Here is a 21,152-nt window from a genome sequence, read left to right as displayed (position 1 = left end):
TTCCCGTCCTCGACACGAAATGCCTTTTACTGCAACCGATCAGCAAGGAGCTTGTGGTTCTTCTGTTGGCCACAACACGAGTATTCGCTATTAATTTATTTCACTGGCCCGACTTCCACCTGGTCCATGCCGTGACCCGATTACAGGGTCCGGGTCGTCAAGGTCTGGGCAGGCCTTGAATCGAATTTTATGTCACTAAAACACTCTCTAAACGAACAAAAAAGATCCAAAAGAAAAAATATTCAGTACAATGAATCGGAATCCTGAAGTATGCAGTGCGCGTGTAGGCCTAGAGGGTCTCCTAGATGCGGAAGAATCAGAGTTGGTTCGTTGTCGGGACACAGCTGTTTGCCCATACGTGGAAAACTCCGAGTTGGCTCGCGATAAGACCCCGGAGAGCCCCCTGGAAATGTCTCCATCCTCGAGCAACCCAGAGATTTCCGAGAAGCTTCAGAACTCAATGTCGGGATCCGGAAAGAGCACAGCCAATGGCCCAGACGAGGACGACTCACAGCTGGTTTGCAATTCACAGCTGGGGTCCGATGAGGACCTAAGCATTGGTTCATCCGAGGACGACGAGGACGACGCCGACGACGCCGACGACGAGGATGACGACGACGACGAGGGCGACTACCAGTCGGGCGTACAGATCATAGAGATCCTTAAGACTCCCATGGGAGTCGCAAAAGTGACCCGCGGTAGGTCTGAGATCAATATGCGAAAGAAGCGCTGGGAGGACAAACTGAACGCCTACAAGGGACTGGTGGAACGCAACCACGAGCTGCACGCGATCTACGAGGAGAACCGACTTGCAGTTGCCACAGGGGTAAGTGCTTCTTCGGATTGTCCTCCTGAAACCCATCTAAAGCCAGGGAGCCTTCCTGCAGCTTGCTGAGGTTACCAGAGAAATGGACGAGTTGGGCTGCTGGCCCGATGGTGTCCCGGAGGGTCCAGGGGACGGCGCGGATGGGAACGAAATGGCGTAAGTTTCATCAAAAGAGAACTGAGAGAGAGAGACTGAATTGAAATGTTTAATCCTTTTTCAGACTGGTCAAGGCAGATGAAAAGCTGAAGTCATTCCGAGATGTCTGCACTATTTGTTGAGCCACGAGCTCACTCTATATCCTCCCGGGGTGTTTATATATTTGTTAATGTTGCACTGAGCTTAAGACACACACACAAGACACTCCTTTAGGACAGCAATAAACTCATGCAAAACAAATCACATCTCATTGGATTGTCAGTATTGGACGGTAGATAGTAGGTTCGATGGGCTTAAAACAACGATACCGAACACCGTCAAGGGATGGAACTGAGTTGAAGTCCATCCCCGACAACGTTGGGCAGTAATCGGAAGAACGAGTTGGAGTTCTAGAAGAGGCTTTCATGGCAAATGGGAGAGAATCCCAGCCAGGCAACAATCCCAGTGCCATGACAATTCTGCCGCCCTGGAAAAGCAATCAGGTCCTTCCTGGGACAATTACAAAAATTTAGATTATGGTTTTTTGTTAGCCACAAACAATGCAGCTTAAACGGGGAGAGGCCAGGGGCAAGGCGCTGATTGACAGGAAACAACGCCAACAAGTTGTTGGCTGTTGGGGCCACAAATTATCTGCATTATCCCTTCGGTCCTCGCCCCAGAGCCTTCTCATATCCCTGTTCCTGCGGAAGTTCCCATAAGGAAGCGCTTCCGACCCGATTAAGTAGGTATATATGTATATTCTTGGTCAGCATCAATGGCCTAGTGGATATAGTCCGAGTGTCTGTCCGAACCAAACGGTTCGACCGAATTTTCTTCAATTTTTGTTTGGCAAAAAATCAATTCGTTTAATGGATAAATTACATATGTATTTTGTAAGCTCAGTACCTGGTACAAAAGTAGGCTCACGAAATTCCCGCTGCACCAAAAAGAACATTTTTGGGCCCAGAGACCTTTAATTTCGACTCATTGTGTTCATCCATACATTTAAGAGCAACCCTAAGGGCCATCCATGGCAAAGTACCCAAACCAAAATAAATACACAATTTATTTGAAAAAAATGATTTATGGTATTTGTGTTAAATTCCGTTTCGGTCTTCAGATTTTCCTTTTGTTTAACCGCCTTCAAAGTGAGCCGAATCGCCCCAGTTCTCCCGTCTATTTACAAAGTTTTCAAAGGGTTCATCAACACTTCACCAGACAGACATACAGTTCACAATACAGTTGCATAGAGTACATAGAAAGTCGTTAGATTGGATCCCTTGAATTCCTTAAGTAGATAAAATAAACGAACTTGACTTGATCCAATCGGAGTGGATTTCACTTCGATGAGCGCTTTGATAATTTTCCAAAATAAAAGACAACCTTGAATTAAAATGGATTGACGATACAAGAACGATAACTTATCGATTGATTCTTAAAAGCAATAATTTCTCGGCTTAAAAAATATGACCCGTTTCTGAACCTCGAGTTTCAAAATTGATTAGTTTAGTAAATAGGAAATTTAATGATTTGCTAGAGAAATGCACAGCAGCAGCATATATTTACATATATATGTATTCACTAGTGTTATTTTGAAGAATATTGAGATGTCAAAATGGTCAGGATTACAGCATCACATCACTCCAATGACAACCCATGAAAAAACCCATGACCCGATTTGGTTTGCCTAATAAACTTCACCAAAAGGTATTAACAATCATATCGTCATTGGAATGATGTTGACGTATAGATGCGATGCCTGCCAATGCACTCTGCTTGCAAACCATCTGTTCCTAAGATATTGAAATTCAAGGTACAAAAGGCTTTAATTTCTTGCATGTGTCTATCATAGGTTCTTTTTAGTCATGGTCTTTGCTTTTTATCAGTATAATAATACAAAAAAAAGTTATAAATGTATACTATAGCTTTAATTATCTAATAGTTACACCATGCAACACAAGATCAAAATTGCAGAATTGTCCAGAATTCACTAGGATGGCCATATACAATTATTTAAGTTCGGTTTAATTACGATTGCCTTTTCGATTTCAAGACAATTTAATCAAGCTTGATCCGGTTTTTATATTTAAAACCACACAATTTCTGGGATAAAACTAATTTTGGTGTCTAATAATCCGAATTTCGGAAAGAAGCAACAAAAAGAATCCATTACACTTGTTCTGCATTAGAGTAAAAAGGTATAAATATTCCTGTTCCAATTTCCGACTACATTTCAAGGGTTTAGCAATTCTAAAACCCTTTTGAATTGGTGTTTCTGAATCACCTGTTTTTATGAGGATATTTTGCACAGAAGGAACCCATATAGAGTCCATTTTTAAATACAAGTTTTATAGCTAACATTAAAATCTTTAAAATTACAATATTCGTGAATACAATACAGTTTAATTCTATTATATGTGTCGAATTTACACCCTTCGGAGCTAGGTCGAGTATATTTAAGGGATTGCTATGGGCGAACTCTGGAAGGAATCATCTAAATATGTTGAAATTTCAACTAAAAGTACTTGGCATATGAGATGGGTTTCAATCACTCAGAAACGGGAACAGGACTGTGGCCAAACGAGTTTTGTTTGTCTTTGTTGAACATTTTTGAAGATAGTGCCGCCTAATTTATTACAACCATGCACGCAGACAATTACTAACAGAAACAGAATCACAAAATATACAGTCAGGCTTTTGTGCAACTCGGCTAAAACTGTTTAAAAAAAAGGTACTTTTCTTTGGAAAATTAAAGTATTTCAGTACCAAGCCGAAAAATTCTTGAATTAAGAAACAGAGGATATCCAAAATCGATATTTTGACTGTGAACGGCAACTCGCAATTTCTTATTGTTTGGTTTACTTGCTTGAAGTAAAAATTGAGGTCTGATTAGAAATAAATACATTAACTGCATATAAAAATATACGAAAATAATTTTCTTCACTTCTTTTTTGAAATCACAAGCAACCGATTTTGAATCGTAGGAATCTTACGATTTGCTAAAACCGAAGCACGCACTTTTGCGATTTGACAGTCAATTTGCAACTTTTTACGATTTGCTTTTGGTCATTTACTTTGGCTTAATTTTTTTCGCATTGAATAGAATAATGCGATGGTCTGGATAGCTCACGCCATTTTAAATTGAAATCAAATCCAATTTTATATTTAAGGATTGAGTAATGTACTAAAATATATCATCTCGTTCTATCTGGGTTTCCTATTAACGTATACCATTGAAGCGATTTTTGATTGGGGTTTTTATAGTAGAAAATCCTACGGTGCTCATTAGAAGCAAGACTTGTGTGATTGGATTGTTGCTTGCTTGTTGCCTATGTGGAAGTAGGTCTTGAAACTGTGTCTTGAAGTCATGTTGCATAGTGTTGAATTTGGTGTTTGGTTTTGTTTTTGGTTTCGAAGTAGAATATTATGTCTGACAGTCGAAGATTGAATCGCAATTTGGTTATTGCTGCTCCTAATAATACTCCTAATACTGGTGCCTGGATAAGCCTTGGATAATCATCTACTTGGATGCATTTATGAAGTGTGTGTGTGTGTGTGTGTGTGTGTCAAGTGTGAGATAAGATTAAAAGCTGGATATCTCCTATCGGCTATCGGGTTGAGTAGCTTCGTTTGCACAGCATCTACCTCTAAGTCTAGAGCGTTTTTAGCATGGTTGCCTTGGCGGCTGTGGCGCCGCTCTTGTACGTCTCGTAGGTGGCCGATGCTGCTGCGGCTCCCACATGAAGCGGCGCATAACTCGAACCGCTGCTGGCCACAGCGACAGAGGCGGCAGCAGCCACAGCCGCTGCCTCTACTTCTGCCCCTGGCGGCAGGACGCCTTCCGACGCTGACGATGCTGATGACGATGGAGCTAGCGGTGAGGACTTGAGCGGATTGTAGCGCAGCTCCAGGGCCTCCGCAGAGGTTAGCTTGAAAGTTTCAATCATCTGGGCGCGCACACGCTCCATGAGCGGATCGATGTCGTCCTTGGTCAGGCCCTCGGTGCTGACCGGCGGCAGTGTGGTGATCACTATCCGTCCAGCGTTGAGTATCTTCTTCTTGTCGTTGAGGAATGTGCAATAGGAGCTAAAGACCACGGGCAGTATCGGTATCTGCTGATCGATGGCCATGTGGAAGGCGCCCTTCTTGAACGGATGCAGTTCGCCGGTGTTGCGACGCGTGCCCTCCGGGAATACCCACAACTTGATGCGCTGCTTCTTAATGCGTCGATTCACATCGTTCAGGATCTCGCGCGCCTTCTCGCCCCGCACGCGATCGATGAATATGAGGCCGGCCAGCCAGGCGGCCAGCCCGAACGGCCACACGTAGAACAGCTCCCTCTTGGCCACCACCGTGCACTTGTTCATCACATGCCAGATGTTAAACATTCCTGTGCGAGTAAGCAAGAAAAATATATTAGCAACTTTCGGTTCGGTTCGATTCGGTTCGATTCGACTCGGTTATTACCCAGCACATCCAACGAGCTCTGATGGTTGGCCACAATGATGCAGGCCTGGTCCTTGGCCAGATGCTCCTTGCCACGCAGCTCCCAGCGCAACCCAATCAACGTTGTCACGCGATGACACCAGGTGCTGGCCCATCTGCAAAGAAATATCATTGGATACAGAGTCGGTATGTACCTTCTTTTAGGGGGGTGTCCACATATTCCAAGACCTTTCAAGATTATAAATCTACCACCATATTTGGCAGAAGTTCGGTTTCTGATTCATTCGATGTGGACAGGCATGAAGGCAGGGTCTATGGGTTTTTTTTTTTTCAATCATGCTAACAGCCAGCAGGGCGTAGTCGGGCAATCAAAGCTATATATGTATATGGTCTATATATACTAGAGTGACGCGTCCACAAGCGCTTTATTGCCCGTAATTAGAGGCTCGGAGTAGAATTAATTATACCGCAGACTATAGGAATTCCATTGTGCCACGGCTCTGGTGACCGGCTCTGGCACCACCCAATCGATAAGCTGCATTAAATAGTTGGGGAAAATGGGGCATAATGGGAACTACTATACAAGTACGAACGCGTTAACCACAACGTCATCAAATATTCATGATTTTTCTTAACGCAAAGTGTCATTCGAGGCGAGTCGAGTCGAGTCGAGTCGTAAGTGGAGACGGGCATGTGAAGGGGGGGAAATTATTACAAGTGCACTTGCAACCACAGGTGCAATGGGTGCAGCGGGGCGACCTCGGCATCACCTTTTGCCACAGTTTGCCATTAGCGTGCAACAGCGGCGCCCCACCCCCCTTTCTGCCGGCCGCCCTGGGCCGCCGAATCGGCGCATACACGTGTCGAATCGGAACACTGGCACCGGCCCCCTCCCCCCCACTTGGCCCCCGCAGAAGGGCAAAGCACCAACTTTGTCCTTCGATTGACACACAGGCGTCGGCGAGCATTGCCAAAACAAAACAAAAAGCAATTAAGAATGCCTCTTATACGGTTGCACTCGGTGCGGTAGTCCGACTATGGGATACCCTCTAATCGGTATCTAATAATAATAACCCTCGAATAATACCGGCAGTATAGTCCTTAGACCATTCAGAAGTCTGGCTCTATCTCTTTATTCTTTTCTATTTATTTATTGTGTCTTTTCGCTTATGGGAAATTTGTGTGTGCAGCGATGCAACGTCTTTCCCGGCACTGAAATAGACACTAAAATAAATTCCATATAGCATAGAGCATTTCACACAGCTCCGGCTGTGTCCTGTGTGACCTTAATGGACAGCCAAATGGCCCACGAGGAGCACATTTTTGTGGCCACCTGCATTTTTAGCTTGTTAATATTGATGTGAAATTAATGTTGTATGTGTCATTGATGTCGGACGGAGGACGCTAGTGCATTAATAATTCGTGTAACATTGGAAACCCTTCGGGAGTTCCCAGCACTGAGAGTTCCAGTCCCAACTTGCTCAGGATATACTACGTAGAACACCCTGCAGAAAGTCCCGATCTAAACTGATAAATATTGGCTTTATCGATGGTTTGGCATACTGTTTGTAAATCCTTTGTCGTAAATTAAGTGCCTTATTCCCAGACAATTTCTAGCCCGAGAGAGCTGTCAAGCCCCTCGCCGAATGCATTATTCATCGGTAATAAGTGTGTCCTGCAGTTGATTACGTTCACCACTTCGGTAACGGGGTGGGGTGCACTTTAATGAAAACGTTGCGGATAGTACTGGTGAAAGTGAAAGAATTCTGGGCAAAACAGAAGCACACACCATAGGAACAATCCAAGTTACAAGTGCACTCAGAAACGAGTAGATATTCAGCAGGATGTGGCATGATGGAATGCCACTACAGCAATTTATTTATACCAAGTTCTCCCTTGACTGCCAGTCAATGACCGCCAATAACCCTTTATCCGTTCTAGAGGACGCTCCACTGTATGAAAAGTGGATTTTAAGTGAATTTAAGAAGAGATTTAATACTTACAGCAGATTGCGCACATCGCAGGGGCGTGTGAGGAAGGCCGGTATGAGTACGATCGCGTTGAACGACACGATGCCGTAGTAGATGAGGAATTTGAAATAATAGCGAAAAATGTGATTCGTCTCGTACAGAAAGGGCAACATCAGCAGCATAAACAGTCCCAGCAGCTCGATGAATGAACTCATGGCGTATGGATCGCCACCGTTGCCGGATCGTGCCGGATTCAGATTCTGTTTTCCGGATCTGGGCTCCTCATCCACCGCTTCTCCTTCTCCGGTTAAGGCAGATTGCAGTCTTTTGTTCAGGTGGAATCTATCGCTCTTCTATCGCTATGAAAAAAATAACCATTTAAGATTAGATCGGGTGTTAGATGGACATGACAAAATAATACAATATCGGCGAGGGTATAGAATGGAACGGAATGGGAGGAAGCATCTGGAAAAAATCTCTCCAAAGCTAGCTCTCTCTCTCTCAAAAGAAAACATAGAGGGAGGATCCACGATCGCTAGTTATGTTCCAATGTTAATTCTTGCTTTCTCTTACTTTCTCACCAACCATTCAATCTCGCTCCCCAGCTCCAGAGGGCGCACACTGCACGAGGAAAAGAGTGAGAGAGAATGAGTAAACTCGTGGAAGGGGTAGCCACTGGAATGGTATTTGTTGGTGTTTTTTCTAGCTATATTAATATTCCGATTTGATCGAAGTATGCGGGATATGGTCTTGCTCTATGGTTCTGCGTTTTCAGTTTTCTTGTATCTTGAAAATTGTAGATGCCATCTCAGGAGTCTGGATACAAAATTGGATTGCTCTAGCTCTTATGGTCTCTGAAATTCGGGCAGACAGACAGACAGACATGGTATATTGCCTCAAGAATATATTGTACATATCCAAATCCAAGCCCTGTGGGAGGGTGGTGGCCGGTATGTTGCGTGCATATTTGGCGCAGCATTCTTGGACCCGGCGCAGCATTATTAGCATGAAAATCAGGGGAATGGAATGCAACAAACCACAAGGTACTTGCACGCGCACACATCCATACATAGTATTCGCATACGTATGTATTGGTGATGCAGCAGAGAAGCAGCAGCAGCCGGAAAAGAGCAGAAAAAATCAATTTAAATTTGCGCCCAACGTTGAACGATGAAAAAAACAAAACAAACCGCAAAACAAGAAGCTAAAACTATATACATAGCTACAAGTACCGAATCATTTGATACCCTTGGCAGATCGAAGTATACTAATGAACGGGCACATCCATAATTAAGGGGGACACTGCGACATTGCATCGTTCACTGCGTTGCAAAGATTTTTTCAAAATCATAATACCCTCTGCCGCACAGGTACCAAAAAAATCAAGAATTCGCATATGAATGCATTTACGTGTGTGTGTGTGTGCAGCCATGCAAAAAGATACATATATGTATATACTGACACCAAGAACAATTATGGATATCAAATATACAATTTATTTCGCTTGAAAGCCCTTTGAGAATATTCTCTGATGATTTCTCGTAAATAATTTCTCTGCCCACCGTGGGCCGCACACTCAAAACATTTAACGGGACCCGTATAAGAGTCGAAGACACATCTGGCAGAAAAAGCAACACAACAGGGGGTTGGCAGATGCAGCTAGAGAGAGAGAAAGAGTGAGGGAGAGCGGCGACACAAACCAAACCCATTGGCAATAGAAAGAGAGAGGTGCAGCACAGAAGAGCGAGGCACGACACACCAAGGATAACAGAACAAAACGAAACAAAACCGTGGGACGAAAATCGTAGCCTTTGCACATTCAATAACAAATTCTTATTTATGTAGACGGCACTGTGTATACTTTTGTATTTATTTAAATGTCTTTGAATTGCTGCTACCGCGGCCTCCTTTGTGGAAGCATCGCGTATGTGCTTTACAATTAAGTAAACCAATTTGAATATAATACAATTGACAGACAGACGGGGGCGCTTCAATAGCGCTTCAAAGCGGCCGACCATTACAGACCAACAACAACCACGCTAGTGCGCGAATTGACAGCAAAGCAACGGCAACAACAATAAAAGCAGCGTTTTTTTTGCCAGTATAACAAAAGGGATTACGTTTTTTTGTTTTTCTTTGCTGGGATGCGACTGCGACTGCGACTACGTCGACGCCGCTTCGACGGACGACGGGCGCGCCGTTAAACGTGAAACGCAAAACTGTTTGGGGCGAGAAATCCCGTTACCGGCGTTGGCGGCGGAAGTTCTGAGCAACTGACGAAAAGACGACTACCCTCGAGGCGAGGCGGCAAATGATGGTCCACAAGATAGCACGATATGCACGACTTGCGCATAGGGGTCTCCGTACGGACTGGCACAGGACTTACCTCAGCAGTTAGGACACCCTGGTCCTGTGGCGGAATATTTCAATTATCTATGTGTCGCCAGGCAGCTCCTCTCCCGCAGCGCATCATTGTGCAGCAACTTGCTACCAGCTTGGTGGAGCTCCGAATGGGGAACGCGGATCACGCGTCCAGTAATTACACACGGCTGCTGCTTTCGTTTCGTTGTTATTCTCACGCACGACAAACGGAAAAAGTATTTGTATAAATAAACCCAACAAATGCAAGAAGAGATGCAATTGACTTTAGTTGTACACTTTTAGGCGACTTTTCAATTTGTTTATCGCGCGCTCAGCAACACAACCTCAAGAATCCATTCAGCAAAATTTTGCACTGGCCAAATCAGGGATGATATTCGTATGGAAACGATAAAAATACAAGACCCGTCTTGAAGTTTGTAAATTGTTTTTTCGCATGTACAATTTAAATTGTTCGTCGTGAATGCCAATTATTTAGGGCTGCCGTTGAAAACTATCGCACAAAAACATCGATTTTTAAAGTGTATCGACATATATATCGATAAGTCGGTACATCAATTATATATTCAACATCCCTAAATTCCATAAAATACTCTACAAAAATTTTGTTTTTTCTTCTAAAAGCGGGTTCAGGGCGTACAATCGGCGTAATCTACGTAGCGAAAAAGCAATAATACGAAGGTGAGTAGACAGTTGGCGGTCAATCGTAGCAACATATCCGGCTGACACTCTTGGGGATTCGAGAAATTGCTGTGCGGCGTCATTTGTTAACAGTTCTCTCTTCCACTCACACTCGCGCAGTTATACAACACACAGACACACACCAACAGACTCCGGCCCACACATAGGCTCCCAGCGACGGATATGAGCAGCCAGGGACACCACAAGATGCATAGATCGTCCTCCTCCACCGGCAAGAGTAACAAACCCGATCAGGAGTTCACCGATGAAATCGATCTGTGCGACCGCTTCTCGGCGGACATGGCTCGGCTCTGCATGAACGAGCACTACTCGGACGTGGAGTTCGTGGTCGAGGAGCAGCTCCTGCCGGCCCATCGCGTTATCCTGGCAGCGCGCAGCGAGTACTTCCGTGCACTGCTCTACGGGGGCATGTCAGAGACGACACAACGACGGATTACGCTGGAGGTGTCGCTGGATCCGTTCAAAGTGCTACTCCGGTACATCTACTCTGGAACGTTGCTGCTGTCCACCTTGGACGAGGATGCCGTGATCGACGTCCTCGGCATGGCCAATCAGTACGGATTCCAGGACCTAGAGATGGCCATATCAAAATATCTGCGTCAGTATCTGGCTCTCAGCAACGTATGCATGATCCTGGATGCAGCACGCCTCTACAACCTGGACGAGCTGACCAATGTGTGTCTGGCGTTCATGGATCGCAATGCACGCGAATTGCTGCAGCACGACTCATTCAAAATGCTCTCCAAGGTAGGCCGGAGTCCTGCAAACAGGAGACGCGCCCAAGCTAATCCCTAATATATATGCATTTCTGATCTTGCAGGAATCTCTAGAGGAAGTCCTGCGGCGGGATTCGTTCTTTGCCGCCGAAGTGCACATCTTTCAGGCCGTTTGGAAGTGGAGCCGCTACAATCCGAATGTCGACATCAAGTCGGTGGTCTCGTTCGTCCGTCTGCCACTCATGAATCTCGAGGACCTGCTGCAGGTGGTGCGACCCTCCACCATTCTCGAGCCAGACAAAATACTCGATGCCCTTCAAGAGAGGAGCACCTCAAAGTCGCTGCCCTACAGGGCCGCCTTGTGGCCCGATGAGAATGTGGCCACGGAAAAGCATGACTCGTATTGCATTCAGGGCGATTGCCGGTCGGCCCTGCTCGACGGAGACGTCACCGACTACGACATGGAGAACGGCTACACGCGGCACTCGATCACCGAAAACGATCCCGGCATTGTCGTTGAGCTGGGCACAACCTTCATGATAAATCACATCCGCATGCTGCTGTGGGACCGGGACAGTCGGGCGTACTCTTACTACGTGGAGGTCTCTGGCGACATGATGCACTGGGAGTGCGTGGTCGACTACAGCGAGTACCACTGCCGATCCTGGCAGTATCTATACTTTCCGGCTCGGGCTGTCCGCTACATTCGGCTCATGGGCACACAGAACACCGTCAATCGGGTAAGCCAGTGGCGTTTTTCCTCGCACGTTGAGATCCTTCTCGATCGAAGATCCTTCGCTTCAATTTCAGGTGTTCCATGTCGTCGGACTGGAGGCCATGCACACGAGCAATGTGCCCGAGCTGGTCGGTCACTTTGTGGCGCCGCAGCGAAATGTGGCCACCGTCGATCTGAGCGCCATTGTGACGGACGGGGTCAGCCGCACCCGCAATGCCCTCATCAACGGGGACTATGTGCGCTATGACTGGGACTCGGGGTACACCTGCCACCAGCTGGGCAGCGGCGATATTGTGGTCCGCCTAGGGCAGCCCTATCACGTGGGATCGATGCGTCTGCTGCTGTGGGACTGCGACGATCGCACCTACAGCTTCTACATTGAGACCTCGACGAATCGCCGCGACTGGCAAATAGTGGTGGACCGGCGCAATGACAAGGTTCGCTCCTGGCAGAATTTTCACTTCACTCCCCGGCCCGTTGTCTTCATACGGATTGTGGGCACCAGGAATACCGCGAATGAGGTAAGCAATTGCCTGTCCGTTGGCTTGGCCGGTGCCGCGAATCAACTCATGACTAGTCCCAAATACAGATATTCCACTGCGTCCATCTCGAGTGCCCGTCGCAGGACAAGAGCTACCTCAAGGAAAAGGAGAAGGAAAAGGAGTTTGGCCGAGAGCGCGAACGGGAACGGGAACGGAAACGAGATCTGGGGAATCTCCTCAAGCCGATTACCCCAACGGATGACAATATTGCCTCCACCTCTGCGTCAGCTATAGCCGCCCTTGCAGCCATCACCAGCCTATCACCATCAGGATCATCGCCGGCCGGTGCGTCCAGCCAGAACGAACTCAAACCGAACATCCCCTGTCTGCCACAGACATCCGATGCACTGGCCGACGTTATATCGAAAGCGGAGGCACAGCCTGAACGGGACACACCAGACGAAGTCCCCTCTGCACCGCCTTCGCCTGCAACAGTATCGACGCCTGCAGAGGCCCATGTTGAACCAACTCCGCCGCAGGAGAAGGAGAAAGAAAAGGAGCAGAAGCAGGAGCAGGCGGCACTGCCTGAGCCAGTGCCATCACCTCTTCTGGTCGAGCTGGAGCCAAATGAGCCAGCAACAACAACAGAAGATACAACAGCAGCACCACCAATGGCGGCAACAACAGCAGCAGCAGCGGCCCCTTATCTCCAGCGACGCTGAGTGCTGCAGATGAAGCCTGTATTTTCTACTGTTCTTTCATGAGTGTCCGCCACTCGAAATACTCCTGGGGTCAAATTGTAATTGTTGTAGACGTAGACGCCCGCCTTACATCCATTGGTCCCATTCCACCGATTCCAGAGTGTGTCCTTGTGAGTCGTCTCCAGTTGAGTTGCAATCCTGCACCGTATTTGCACCGCCGTATTTGTTATCTAGTCCTTCCCAGTGCCGTCAACCCAAGACACGCTCGAAACATTCGCATCGCTAATTGTTATTTTACATACGTCTAGCGCGTATATTACTTGTTTTAAAAACAATATTTTCCAATACTTGATTGGAATTGATCGTTGATTGCGAGACGAAGATGGGAGCACCCTTTGTTTGCCAGGCAGCAGAGATATTTGATAAGTTTTAAATATTAATTGTGCAGACCCGAAATCAGATTTCCCAGCACCCCAACCAAAATTGTATACGATATGCATCCCGGGGCAACCCAACGGATACGGGGAGTCCCCCTAGAGTCTAGACGAACCTAAATTTAGGAAAATTTGTATTTTATTCAAGAAACATCAAGTGCACATCGCACTACAAAAATCCTATAGGAAGTAAGAGGAAAGCTCTCTCGTGGGCTTTCCCTTGTGTGGTTTCCGAGCACGATCTTGCCCCCGGTGTCTACCAAAATTTAAGTTATTTTTGTTATACCACACGCATATTATGCAAATTGTATCATACATAAATTTCAATGGAAATTGCACTCAAAATAAAACCTAACCAAAAATGTTCACACAATCAACATCGCGGCGATATCCACCATCGCCAGGTTCAATAATCAATTGTAGGCGGTAGAGAGAGAGAGGATCAGGGGAACCCACAAAAACCAACCGCAAACAGTGGGCAGTGGGCGCTCAGTCACTAAGCAGGCCAGCGAATCAGAGAGAGACGGCAAGAGCTCGCTCTGGCGGTAAAGTGGTTGGCCTTAGCCAGGCGCAGAAAATTGCAATATAGAATCCACAGCGCAAGCGCAACTACCTTGCTTACGGCGAGCGGCAGAGCAGAGTGAGAGAGTTTGCTGTCAGAGAGAGAGAGAGAGAGAGAGAGCGCGTCAGCCAACTCGCTCATTTAACCCAAGGTGTCTTAACATAAGGTGAGGCATTCCCGCAGAGACCTTTCACGACGACTAGCTGGCGTTTCAGCACGAACCAATTTATACATTGTTCAGGAATAGCAATTAAATATAGTGTAAATAAAGTACAGTCCCGCTCAAGTGAAAAAGTTGGAAAATTATTAAATTGTTAATGAAATATTTCCAAAAATTGTTTTCTTTTTGTTGACTCAAAAGAAAGAAGCAATTTAAAAGCCACTGCACCTAAAATAAATCTTTTAAGTAGATATGAGCATATTATTATTTAAAATCTCCATTAGAGGGCAATACTTAAATGTTCATACCATAAATTAATTTGGAATAGATACAAGAGAGGGGAGATACAAATATATTAGAGGTCTTTTAAAAAAATTTTAACGTACAGAAGTTGAAGGGCCTTACCCTAAGGGGGAAATCACCTCTAATAACGGGTATAATAGAGTTATTAAAGTGTCCGATATGATGCCCAGAGTGTCAATAGGTAGAAGGTTTATTGTATTCGCTTTTAAGGGATCTATGCGTTCCGTGCAGTGAGAGCGATCCCTCCAAGAAGCTCGGAGCGGGAGAGTGTCAGGGCCCCCCACCTTGTGTATATTGACACCTTGGCTGTGTTAACCGTTATGCTGCAGGTAGCTAACTAGCAGCGGCAGCGCAGCAGCGCAGGCAATAAGCTTCGCGGTCGCGGTCACAGCCGCGTCGCCTTGCGACACGACACTCGCCGTCAAACGCGTCTCGTCCGCCGTGGCCACAGCAACGCATCGCATTCCCGCTCTTGTGCCTCTGTGCTAATCAGATACACACACACACACACACACACATACACGCACCGATTGGCGCTATATATTTAAAAATCAGTCGCGCGAGGGTGTCATATATACGAGTATACCCACACCGATCTTTTATGTGCATCTAGAGGGGACAGGAAAAGAGCTCCACATCTCCCACATACATCTGTATATTTTTTGCCTAATATTCTTATTTTACTGTGACAAACCAAACGCGGAACAGTGCTTTAAAAATAGTTCCGTTCCCAATCGATCCACTAAATAAAAACCCCAATATCAAAATGGTCGAGACCGTGGTCAATGTGGAGCGCACGACAACAACTACAACAAATGGCCCACCCGGCGGACCATCATCCGGCGATGGGGGCTTCTGGAGCGCCATACGGCTCAATATTGACTATTTCCGCACCCTGCCGGGCATCATCAAGATTGTGGAATTCGTAAGTATTCCGAAATCGAAGTACTCGTACTCGTCAATACATATATAGACAGAACAGGTAGAGCGGACACTTGCATTCAAGAGGTGTTTATCGGGCGTTCCCTTGAGCGGTAACACCTGGATACACGTACAGTTTTATCTATGGATTTCTCAATCTTACCTTTATCGAAAGGTTTACCTATTTATGTACAGTGAAAGCACTCTGATTCGAGAATTGAGAACTGCTCGCTGTCATAGGGCCCACTGCAACGTATGTATATGTCAGGATCTCATTAGACCTCCGTCGGATAAGATAGGAACAGACAACAAAGCCCTGAGAAATAACAAAACTGAGCTGTAGACATGTGAGCCATGGCCCATGGGGCATGTGGTCAGTGACTGCTTTGATTTCGATACCCCCATTCTTTACTCGTTCAAGAATTATGCAATGCCCGGGAAAGAAGAGTCTTGGATATGGCTGGAAATCGTTTCGTTTGGTTTCGCTTCGATTGAAATTTGAAATTTGAATTTTCCCACAAGCGAACACGAGACGAGCTCTGTTTTTGGGGAAATGGGAACACATAGTGCCGTGTGGGCCGGCTGCTAGCAGCTCTGATCTGACCGATCTGCCCACAGCCAGTTGTTGGGCTATTGAACGCCAACACAACAACAGATCATGACTGTTTGTTGACTGCTGGGACTGGTACTTGGAATGCTAGTGGTACTGGCACTGGCACTGCCTGGTTAAGAGAGTGAGAGTACACCTGTACAGTGCAGCGATTGTCTCTGCCAAAGATACAATACATCAAAATCGAGTTGGTTTAGTTTTAACCCGTTTACTTCTTTGGGTCCTGCATCGATACCATTTTGCATTCCTCATTCCTGGTTACAGCTCAAAGAACAATTGAGAAAATTGACTCAAAATTGGCCAATTTGCTTGAGAAAGTTCCTGAACATCCAATGGAACTTGCATTATTTATGAGTATGTCACTGGAATATTGTCTTCTGCCTCGAAACCAAAGGGCCAAGAGTACGGATAAATATGTAATGAATACCCCATTTGGGTATTTCTGTACGTCGGATAGATTGATGGCGGTGACAACTGTTTGAGCGTGCATATGAAAAATGAATTATTAACCAACCAGCCGTCACTCGTCGGTCGGTTTTTATAGAAAAATCAATAGGAGTTAAGGTTAATGTGGGTTTGGGGGTGGGGATGGGGGGAGGAGGTGGTGCCTGGCTGGGTGGGTTAAATTGCTGATATGATTACCATCGCAATAAGCTGTCGTTTATATAGTGCTATTTATTGATTTTCTGCCCGAGTCCCGGGCTCTCGAACTGGCGGCAGGTACAGGCTCGGCAAAAACTCACAGATCCAATTATTCTGTAACGAAACGAACTGTTATATACCTACGCATATATGTACATACATTCGAATTGGAGATCGATGATTGCGTTACCAAACATTTGGTTTGGTTTTGTTTCAGTTTCTGTCAAATGGGATTTTTCATTTTCTTTCGACCCAACTAATCTTATCGTCTTTTCGTAAGCCTTTCACTGATAGAACTCCGATAGTCCGCATTCATTTGTGCCCCATTTAAAGTCACCATCAAACCAGAGAGAACGATACATGTACATGCGAACGAGTATAATTATAAGTTAGCCAGAAGTGAGTCATTTGGCTAATGGTTAATCGGCCATTACTCATATGCATTGTTATCAGGGAGACAGCGATAATGAGCCCGCCCAGTACCACCTGGTCCTACCTGGTCCCACCTGGTCCCGCCTGGCTGGCACAGATTAAGCCGCTTCGACACCTGACCGAAAATTGGGAAAATTACTCACACGACCCATGGACCCAAGCCCAGCTAGACCGAGCCCAAAACCCCAGAACTCTTCCACGAACTCAAGCCCATATATCAGTGGCTATACCAATAAATATCTATGTACATATTGTATTGGTATTGTAGATAAGATTGCTGTCCAAACCATTAGCATTTCGGACCCATCCATCCGCCATACCCATCCCCCATCCCCATCCCCCATACCCATCCCCATGCACTTGCACTCGTACCATATACATACATATCTAAGTAATTTAAGAGTATGTTCCTTCATATTCCACATATATCTTTGACGTATGCTTATTTTTCTGAACACCCCAGAGGAAATCGGGCAAAGGCACGATTTATTATTAATATTTAGTGTATTTTTGTTTATATTCTTAATAATAATAGACATTACGTAAGATATATTTTGGAAGCTGTGGCTCTATATGCCACAACATTGTTGTAGTACGATTTTATAGCCATTGTTGTTTTTGTTTCTGTTTCATTTGAATGTTCTCTCCTCCAAAAGCGGAAATCATGACACACATTTGGTGTCACATTTGTACTACAAGATGCTCGGATCGGAGGGGGGAGCAGAGAGGAACAGGTCGGGTCTCGGGACCCAGACGCCGCCGCCTCGTCTCAGACGGTTGCTTCGTTTTGGCTTGGGGCTAGGGCTAGGGAATGGTGACAGATCGTCAAAGCATTCCGACCAAGGCATATGTATAAGGTGTCAAGAACCGTCTACTTTTATGTCTCTCCAAGTGGGACTTTCCCAAAGAATTTACTCTTCTGTTCGTAGCTGAAAGAGCGCCGCTTTCCTGCAACCACCTTTCCACTGACCCCTGGAAGGTAGATACACAGACAACAAGCTACAAACTCGTACTTTATGCCGATTTGTATACAAACACATGTACATATATTTGTTAAGCAATTGTCGGTGACTAAGTGCACGAAGCTCTGACTGAAATGAGCTCATCTTTCAAGATCTGTTGAGTGCACAGAGTTCACAGATGTCCACATCATTATCCTGTATGTATCGACTATTACGATGGCGGCTTCTTTCCCCATCCGCTGAACCGCTGAACCGACGCTCTGACAGAGGCGAAGGCGAAGGCGGAGGCCAAGAACTAGATTCATTTCAGTGGCGTCTCATGTCATTGATCAGGCCCAAACACACGTAATGGCAAATGATGAGCAAACCATTGCTCGACGATCGGCACTGCTGTTTCATGCTTCACAAAGCAAATTGCCCATTACTTTTGCCCTGAGCAGGGGAACAACCCACCCGATCACTCACCCACTAAGTGCACACATATCTACAATTATGTCCAGCATAACTTGGATCGCAGGCTATAAGAAATAGGCAGGCGGTAGCTGCTCTTCTTCCCTTGACTGTGGGTCTGTGGACCTGTGGAATCTGTGTGTGTCGAAGCATTACGCTTTTATATATATCACACATCTATGTATATGTATATACCACTAGGTACACATCTACATATATTATATCCATGTCCACATAGTATGTTTGTATCTATAGATCTATAGCTATGCAAATGTATACTTGTCGCTCGTTAAATATACAGCACGCCCAAAGCTGCACATAAATTATGTTTTAAAAGAAATCAAATTTAAATACTTTCCGGCTAGATTTTCAGATTTCTTTCACCACGTGACGCAGTGCCAGCGGAAAAACTAAGAAAAACAGGGCCCCCATTCGAATGGTCGAGGCACCTTTCCTCTCCCCATCATTTGCCATGATATAGCGATCAGACTCAATCAGAATTATCTCTAAAGAAAGACGGTTTCGGAACTATACTTGTAGGCATATCGTAGATACTATACCCTATCTCCTACTCGGTAAGGGTAACAATCGCAAAGACAACAAACTATCTGGATCTGTGAAAATTGGTTGTTTCTGGCGATGTTTCTGTTTTGTTTGCAATCAAAATATCTACAAATCGCTGATGTTTCCATCAACCTTTGATTTCCCCGCAATGCGCTGCGCATCTGCTCTGCTCTGCTTCTGTCTCTGTCTCTGTTGGTTAATGTTTTTGGCCAGATAGTACCACTCGCAAAGACAAGGCACAAGCAAAAGAAAAAGCAACAGCGACACAAACAACAGGCAGCCAGCAGACGCTTTTGGCCCGGCCCCGGCAAACAAGCAAACTTTCAGCTTTCACTTTTTACCCGCCTTTTGTTTTAGCCAAAAGCAGCAGCAGTACACACACACACACACACACACAATGGCAAAGCGACTGCGCACCTGCTTGTCGCCAAATGTTTATTGCGTTTTAATTGCCCCAAAAACAAGTGGAGGGGCAAGGGCAAAGGCAAAGGCAAAGGCAAATTGTGGTGTGTGGTTCTGTCATCGGGGACCGTGTCATTGGTGCATCGTCAGTGGAAACTCTACTGTGTTCCATTTTGAAGCGAGTATCAGCATTCAACTGCTGCTGAAGACTGCCCCTGCTTAAAGCTTTGCATACCCTGCCCTCGGCGATCGTCCGTTCGAAATTTGTACTCAATTAAGGGTGACATCACTCCACTCCAGTCAATTGGAGATCATGATCATCGTACCATTTATGAATGTTCTCTCATTGTTTCCAACCCACTTTCAGGTGCTGGGCATTATTTGCATGGCCCTGGCCGCCCCGCCACTAAACTCGGCCACCTCGTTCTTTATGTTCGTGATCGTCATCTCGTTCATCATCACGATCCTGCTGATCGCCGCCTACTTCCTGGGCATACGCGAGGCCCTCAATGTGGCCGTCAACTGGATATTCTCGGTGAGTAGCCGCCAGCCATCGCCGAATTGTAGCGCAAACTTATACCGAATACAAATCATTTCATTCCGCAGGAGCTGATCACCACCGCTGTGCTGACGCTGCTGTACTTCATTGGCTTCATTGTTCAGCTGGCCAGATGGTCGGAGTCCGCGGACAAGGGCAGCGGCTCCAACACGGCCGCCGGCGTCTTTGGGCTGTTCAACTTCTTGGCCTATGCGGCGGGCACGTACTTCCTGTTCCTCGCCCACAGATCGGGAGCTACCCATTAGTCTGGACGGATCTGGAGCTGGAGCTGGAACTGAAACTGGAACTGGGAGCAGCCGCAGGAAGGAAGGGAAGGATGGGCCGCATGGATCTAGCTCTAGATCTGGAGAGCTCTGGATCTAGATCTAGCGTAGAATAATTATTAATTGTTAACAGAATAAGTGCAGTTTCTTCAATCCAAACTTTGCTCTCCATCTCTGTTTGTTTTTTGTGAATGTATTCTTGTTTTTTTTTACGTTGTTGTTAATTTACTCGTACATACATGTATGTGAGGAGGACAGACAGGGCGGCCGCATTCAAATCGAATGGCATCCATGGGTAGGGGATCGGGATGAGCCCCTAGCACCCGCCCCATTTGTTTGTGGTGTTATTTTAATGATTATCTTTAACGCTGATGCTAACATTTAGTTGAAACCCAAGCAAACACACACACACACACATACACACATTTACTAAACTATACACAAACACACACATACACACAAGGAAACAATAGCGCAAAGAATTAATAAGTTCAATAAATTATTTGTCTTTTTTGTCGAAAAAAAAAGGAAAAAAATAACGGCTATTGACCTTCTCCTCGGTGCAGATTCCTCTACTTTTTGATCATCGTTGTTCTGCTCTTGGACCGTTCCTTCTGTATTCTGCTACTACCTTTGCCCACTGCTCTTTTTATTCACCCTCTAGGTCTTCTAATATCATACAATCATACCTTTGCCTGAGAGATCTCAGTAAGCTTTTGTAGATTATGTTAAATGAAGCAGGAAACATAATAACAGTCTACTTTGTGGGTAGGGGATATGGAAAAGAAGACCCAT

The 21,152-nt window shown here is 45.7% G+C and overlaps 4 protein-coding genes across 6 annotated transcripts; 3 read left to right on the top strand and 1 right to left on the bottom strand.

Moving 5' to 3' along the window:
* The first annotated feature begins 200 nt into the window (after positions 1–200).
* LOC6901493 (probable ribosome production factor 1) lies at positions 201–1,227 on the top strand. Its single transcript, XM_002134143.3, has 3 exons — positions 201–826; positions 888–982; positions 1,047–1,227. Exons 1-3 carry the CDS (start codon positions 251–253, stop codon positions 1,102–1,104), a joined length of 729 nt encoding a protein of 242 aa, XP_002134179.3. The 5' UTR covers positions 201–250; the 3' UTR covers positions 1,105–1,227.
* Positions 1,228–2,029: 802 nt separating this feature from the next.
* On the bottom strand, positions 2,030–10,176 carry Agpat1 (1-Acylglycerol-3-phosphate O-acyltransferase 1). Of its 2 annotated transcripts, none has more exons than XM_015186261.2 (4): positions 9,764–10,176; positions 7,411–7,736; positions 5,429–5,562; positions 2,030–5,351 (listed from the first exon to the last, which is right to left on the bottom strand). In XM_015186261.2, exons 2-4 carry the CDS (start codon positions 7,590–7,592, stop codon positions 4,615–4,617), a joined length of 1,053 nt encoding a protein of 350 aa, XP_015041747.2. In that variant the 5' UTR covers positions 7,593–7,736; positions 9,764–10,176; the 3' UTR covers positions 2,030–4,614. The 2 variants fall into 2 exon arrangements, with proteins under 2 accessions (XP_015041747.2, XP_001354866.3); XM_001354830.4 differs by lacking the exon at positions 9,764–10,176 and adding an exon at positions 9,498–9,687.
* A 116-nt stretch (positions 10,177–10,292) lies between these two features.
* On the top strand, positions 10,293–13,904 carry BTBD9 (BTB (POZ) domain containing 9). Of its 2 annotated transcripts, none has more exons than XM_001354831.4 (5): positions 10,293–10,437; positions 10,558–11,205; positions 11,279–11,914; positions 11,985–12,431; positions 12,500–13,904. In XM_001354831.4, exons 2-5 carry the CDS (start codon positions 10,621–10,623, stop codon positions 13,112–13,114), a joined length of 2,283 nt encoding a protein of 760 aa, XP_001354867.3. In that variant the 5' UTR covers positions 10,293–10,437; positions 10,558–10,620; the 3' UTR covers positions 13,115–13,904. The 2 variants fall into 2 exon arrangements, with proteins under 2 accessions (XP_001354867.3, XP_015041749.2); XM_015186263.2 differs by having other exon boundaries at positions 12,488–13,904.
* A 1,041-nt stretch (positions 13,905–14,945) lies between these two features.
* On the top strand, positions 14,946–20,856 carry LOC4815285 (uncharacterized). The gene is made up of 3 exons (XM_001354832.4): positions 14,946–15,477; positions 19,903–20,070; positions 20,142–20,856. Exons 1-3 carry the CDS (start codon positions 15,319–15,321, stop codon positions 20,337–20,339), a joined length of 525 nt encoding a protein of 174 aa, XP_001354868.1. The 5' UTR covers positions 14,946–15,318; the 3' UTR covers positions 20,340–20,856.
* The last annotated feature ends 296 nt before the right edge of the window (positions 20,857–21,152 follow it).

Source organism: Drosophila pseudoobscura, chromosome X (genome assembly GCF_009870125.1).
Source record: "Drosophila pseudoobscura strain MV-25-SWS-2005 chromosome X, UCI_Dpse_MV25, whole genome shotgun sequence".
Lineage (NCBI taxonomy): Eukaryota > Metazoa > Arthropoda > Insecta > Diptera > Drosophilidae > Drosophila > Drosophila pseudoobscura.
Note: the sequence above shows the minus strand (reverse complement) of the source record. Positions and strands in the feature narration are given on the sequence as shown.

Coding starts and splice junctions, on each gene's coding strand:
- LOC6901493 (XM_002134143.3), top strand. CDS start 251: ATGAATCGGAATCCTGAAGTATGCAGTGCGCGTGTAGGCCTAGAGGGT. Junction 827..887: donor GACTTGCAGTTGCCACAGGG/GTAAGTGCTTCT, acceptor GCCTTCCTGCAG/CTTGCTGAGGTTACCAGAGA. Junction 983..1,046: donor GCGGATGGGAACGAAATGGC/GTAAGTTTCATC, acceptor ATCCTTTTTCAG/ACTGGTCAAGGCAGATGAAA.
- BTBD9 (XM_015186263.2), top strand. CDS start 10,621: ATGAGCAGCCAGGGACACCACAAGATGCATAGATCGTCCTCCTCCACC. Junction 11,206..11,278: donor CATTCAAAATGCTCTCCAAG/GTAGGCCGGAGT, acceptor CTGATCTTGCAG/GAATCTCTAGAGGAAGTCCT. Junction 11,915..11,984: donor CACAGAACACCGTCAATCGG/GTAAGCCAGTGG, acceptor CTTCAATTTCAG/GTGTTCCATGTCGTCGGACT.
- LOC4815285 (XM_001354832.4), top strand. CDS start 15,319: ATGGTCGAGACCGTGGTCAATGTGGAGCGCACGACAACAACTACAACA. Junction 15,478..19,902: donor TCATCAAGATTGTGGAATTC/GTAAGTATTCCG, acceptor ACCCACTTTCAG/GTGCTGGGCATTATTTGCAT. Junction 20,071..20,141: donor CCGTCAACTGGATATTCTCG/GTGAGTAGCCGC, acceptor TTCATTCCGCAG/GAGCTGATCACCACCGCTGT.
- Agpat1 (XM_015186261.2), bottom strand. CDS start 7,592: ATGAGTTCATTCATCGAGCTGCTGGGACTGTTTATGCTGCTGATGTTG. Junction 5,563..7,410: donor TGCGATGTGCGCAATCTGCT/GTAAGTATTAAA, acceptor ATTTCTTTGCAG/ATGGGCCAGCACCTGGTGTC. Junction 5,352..5,428: donor GAGCTCGTTGGATGTGCTGG/GTAATAACCGAG, acceptor TTACTCGCACAG/GAATGTTTAACATCTGGCAT.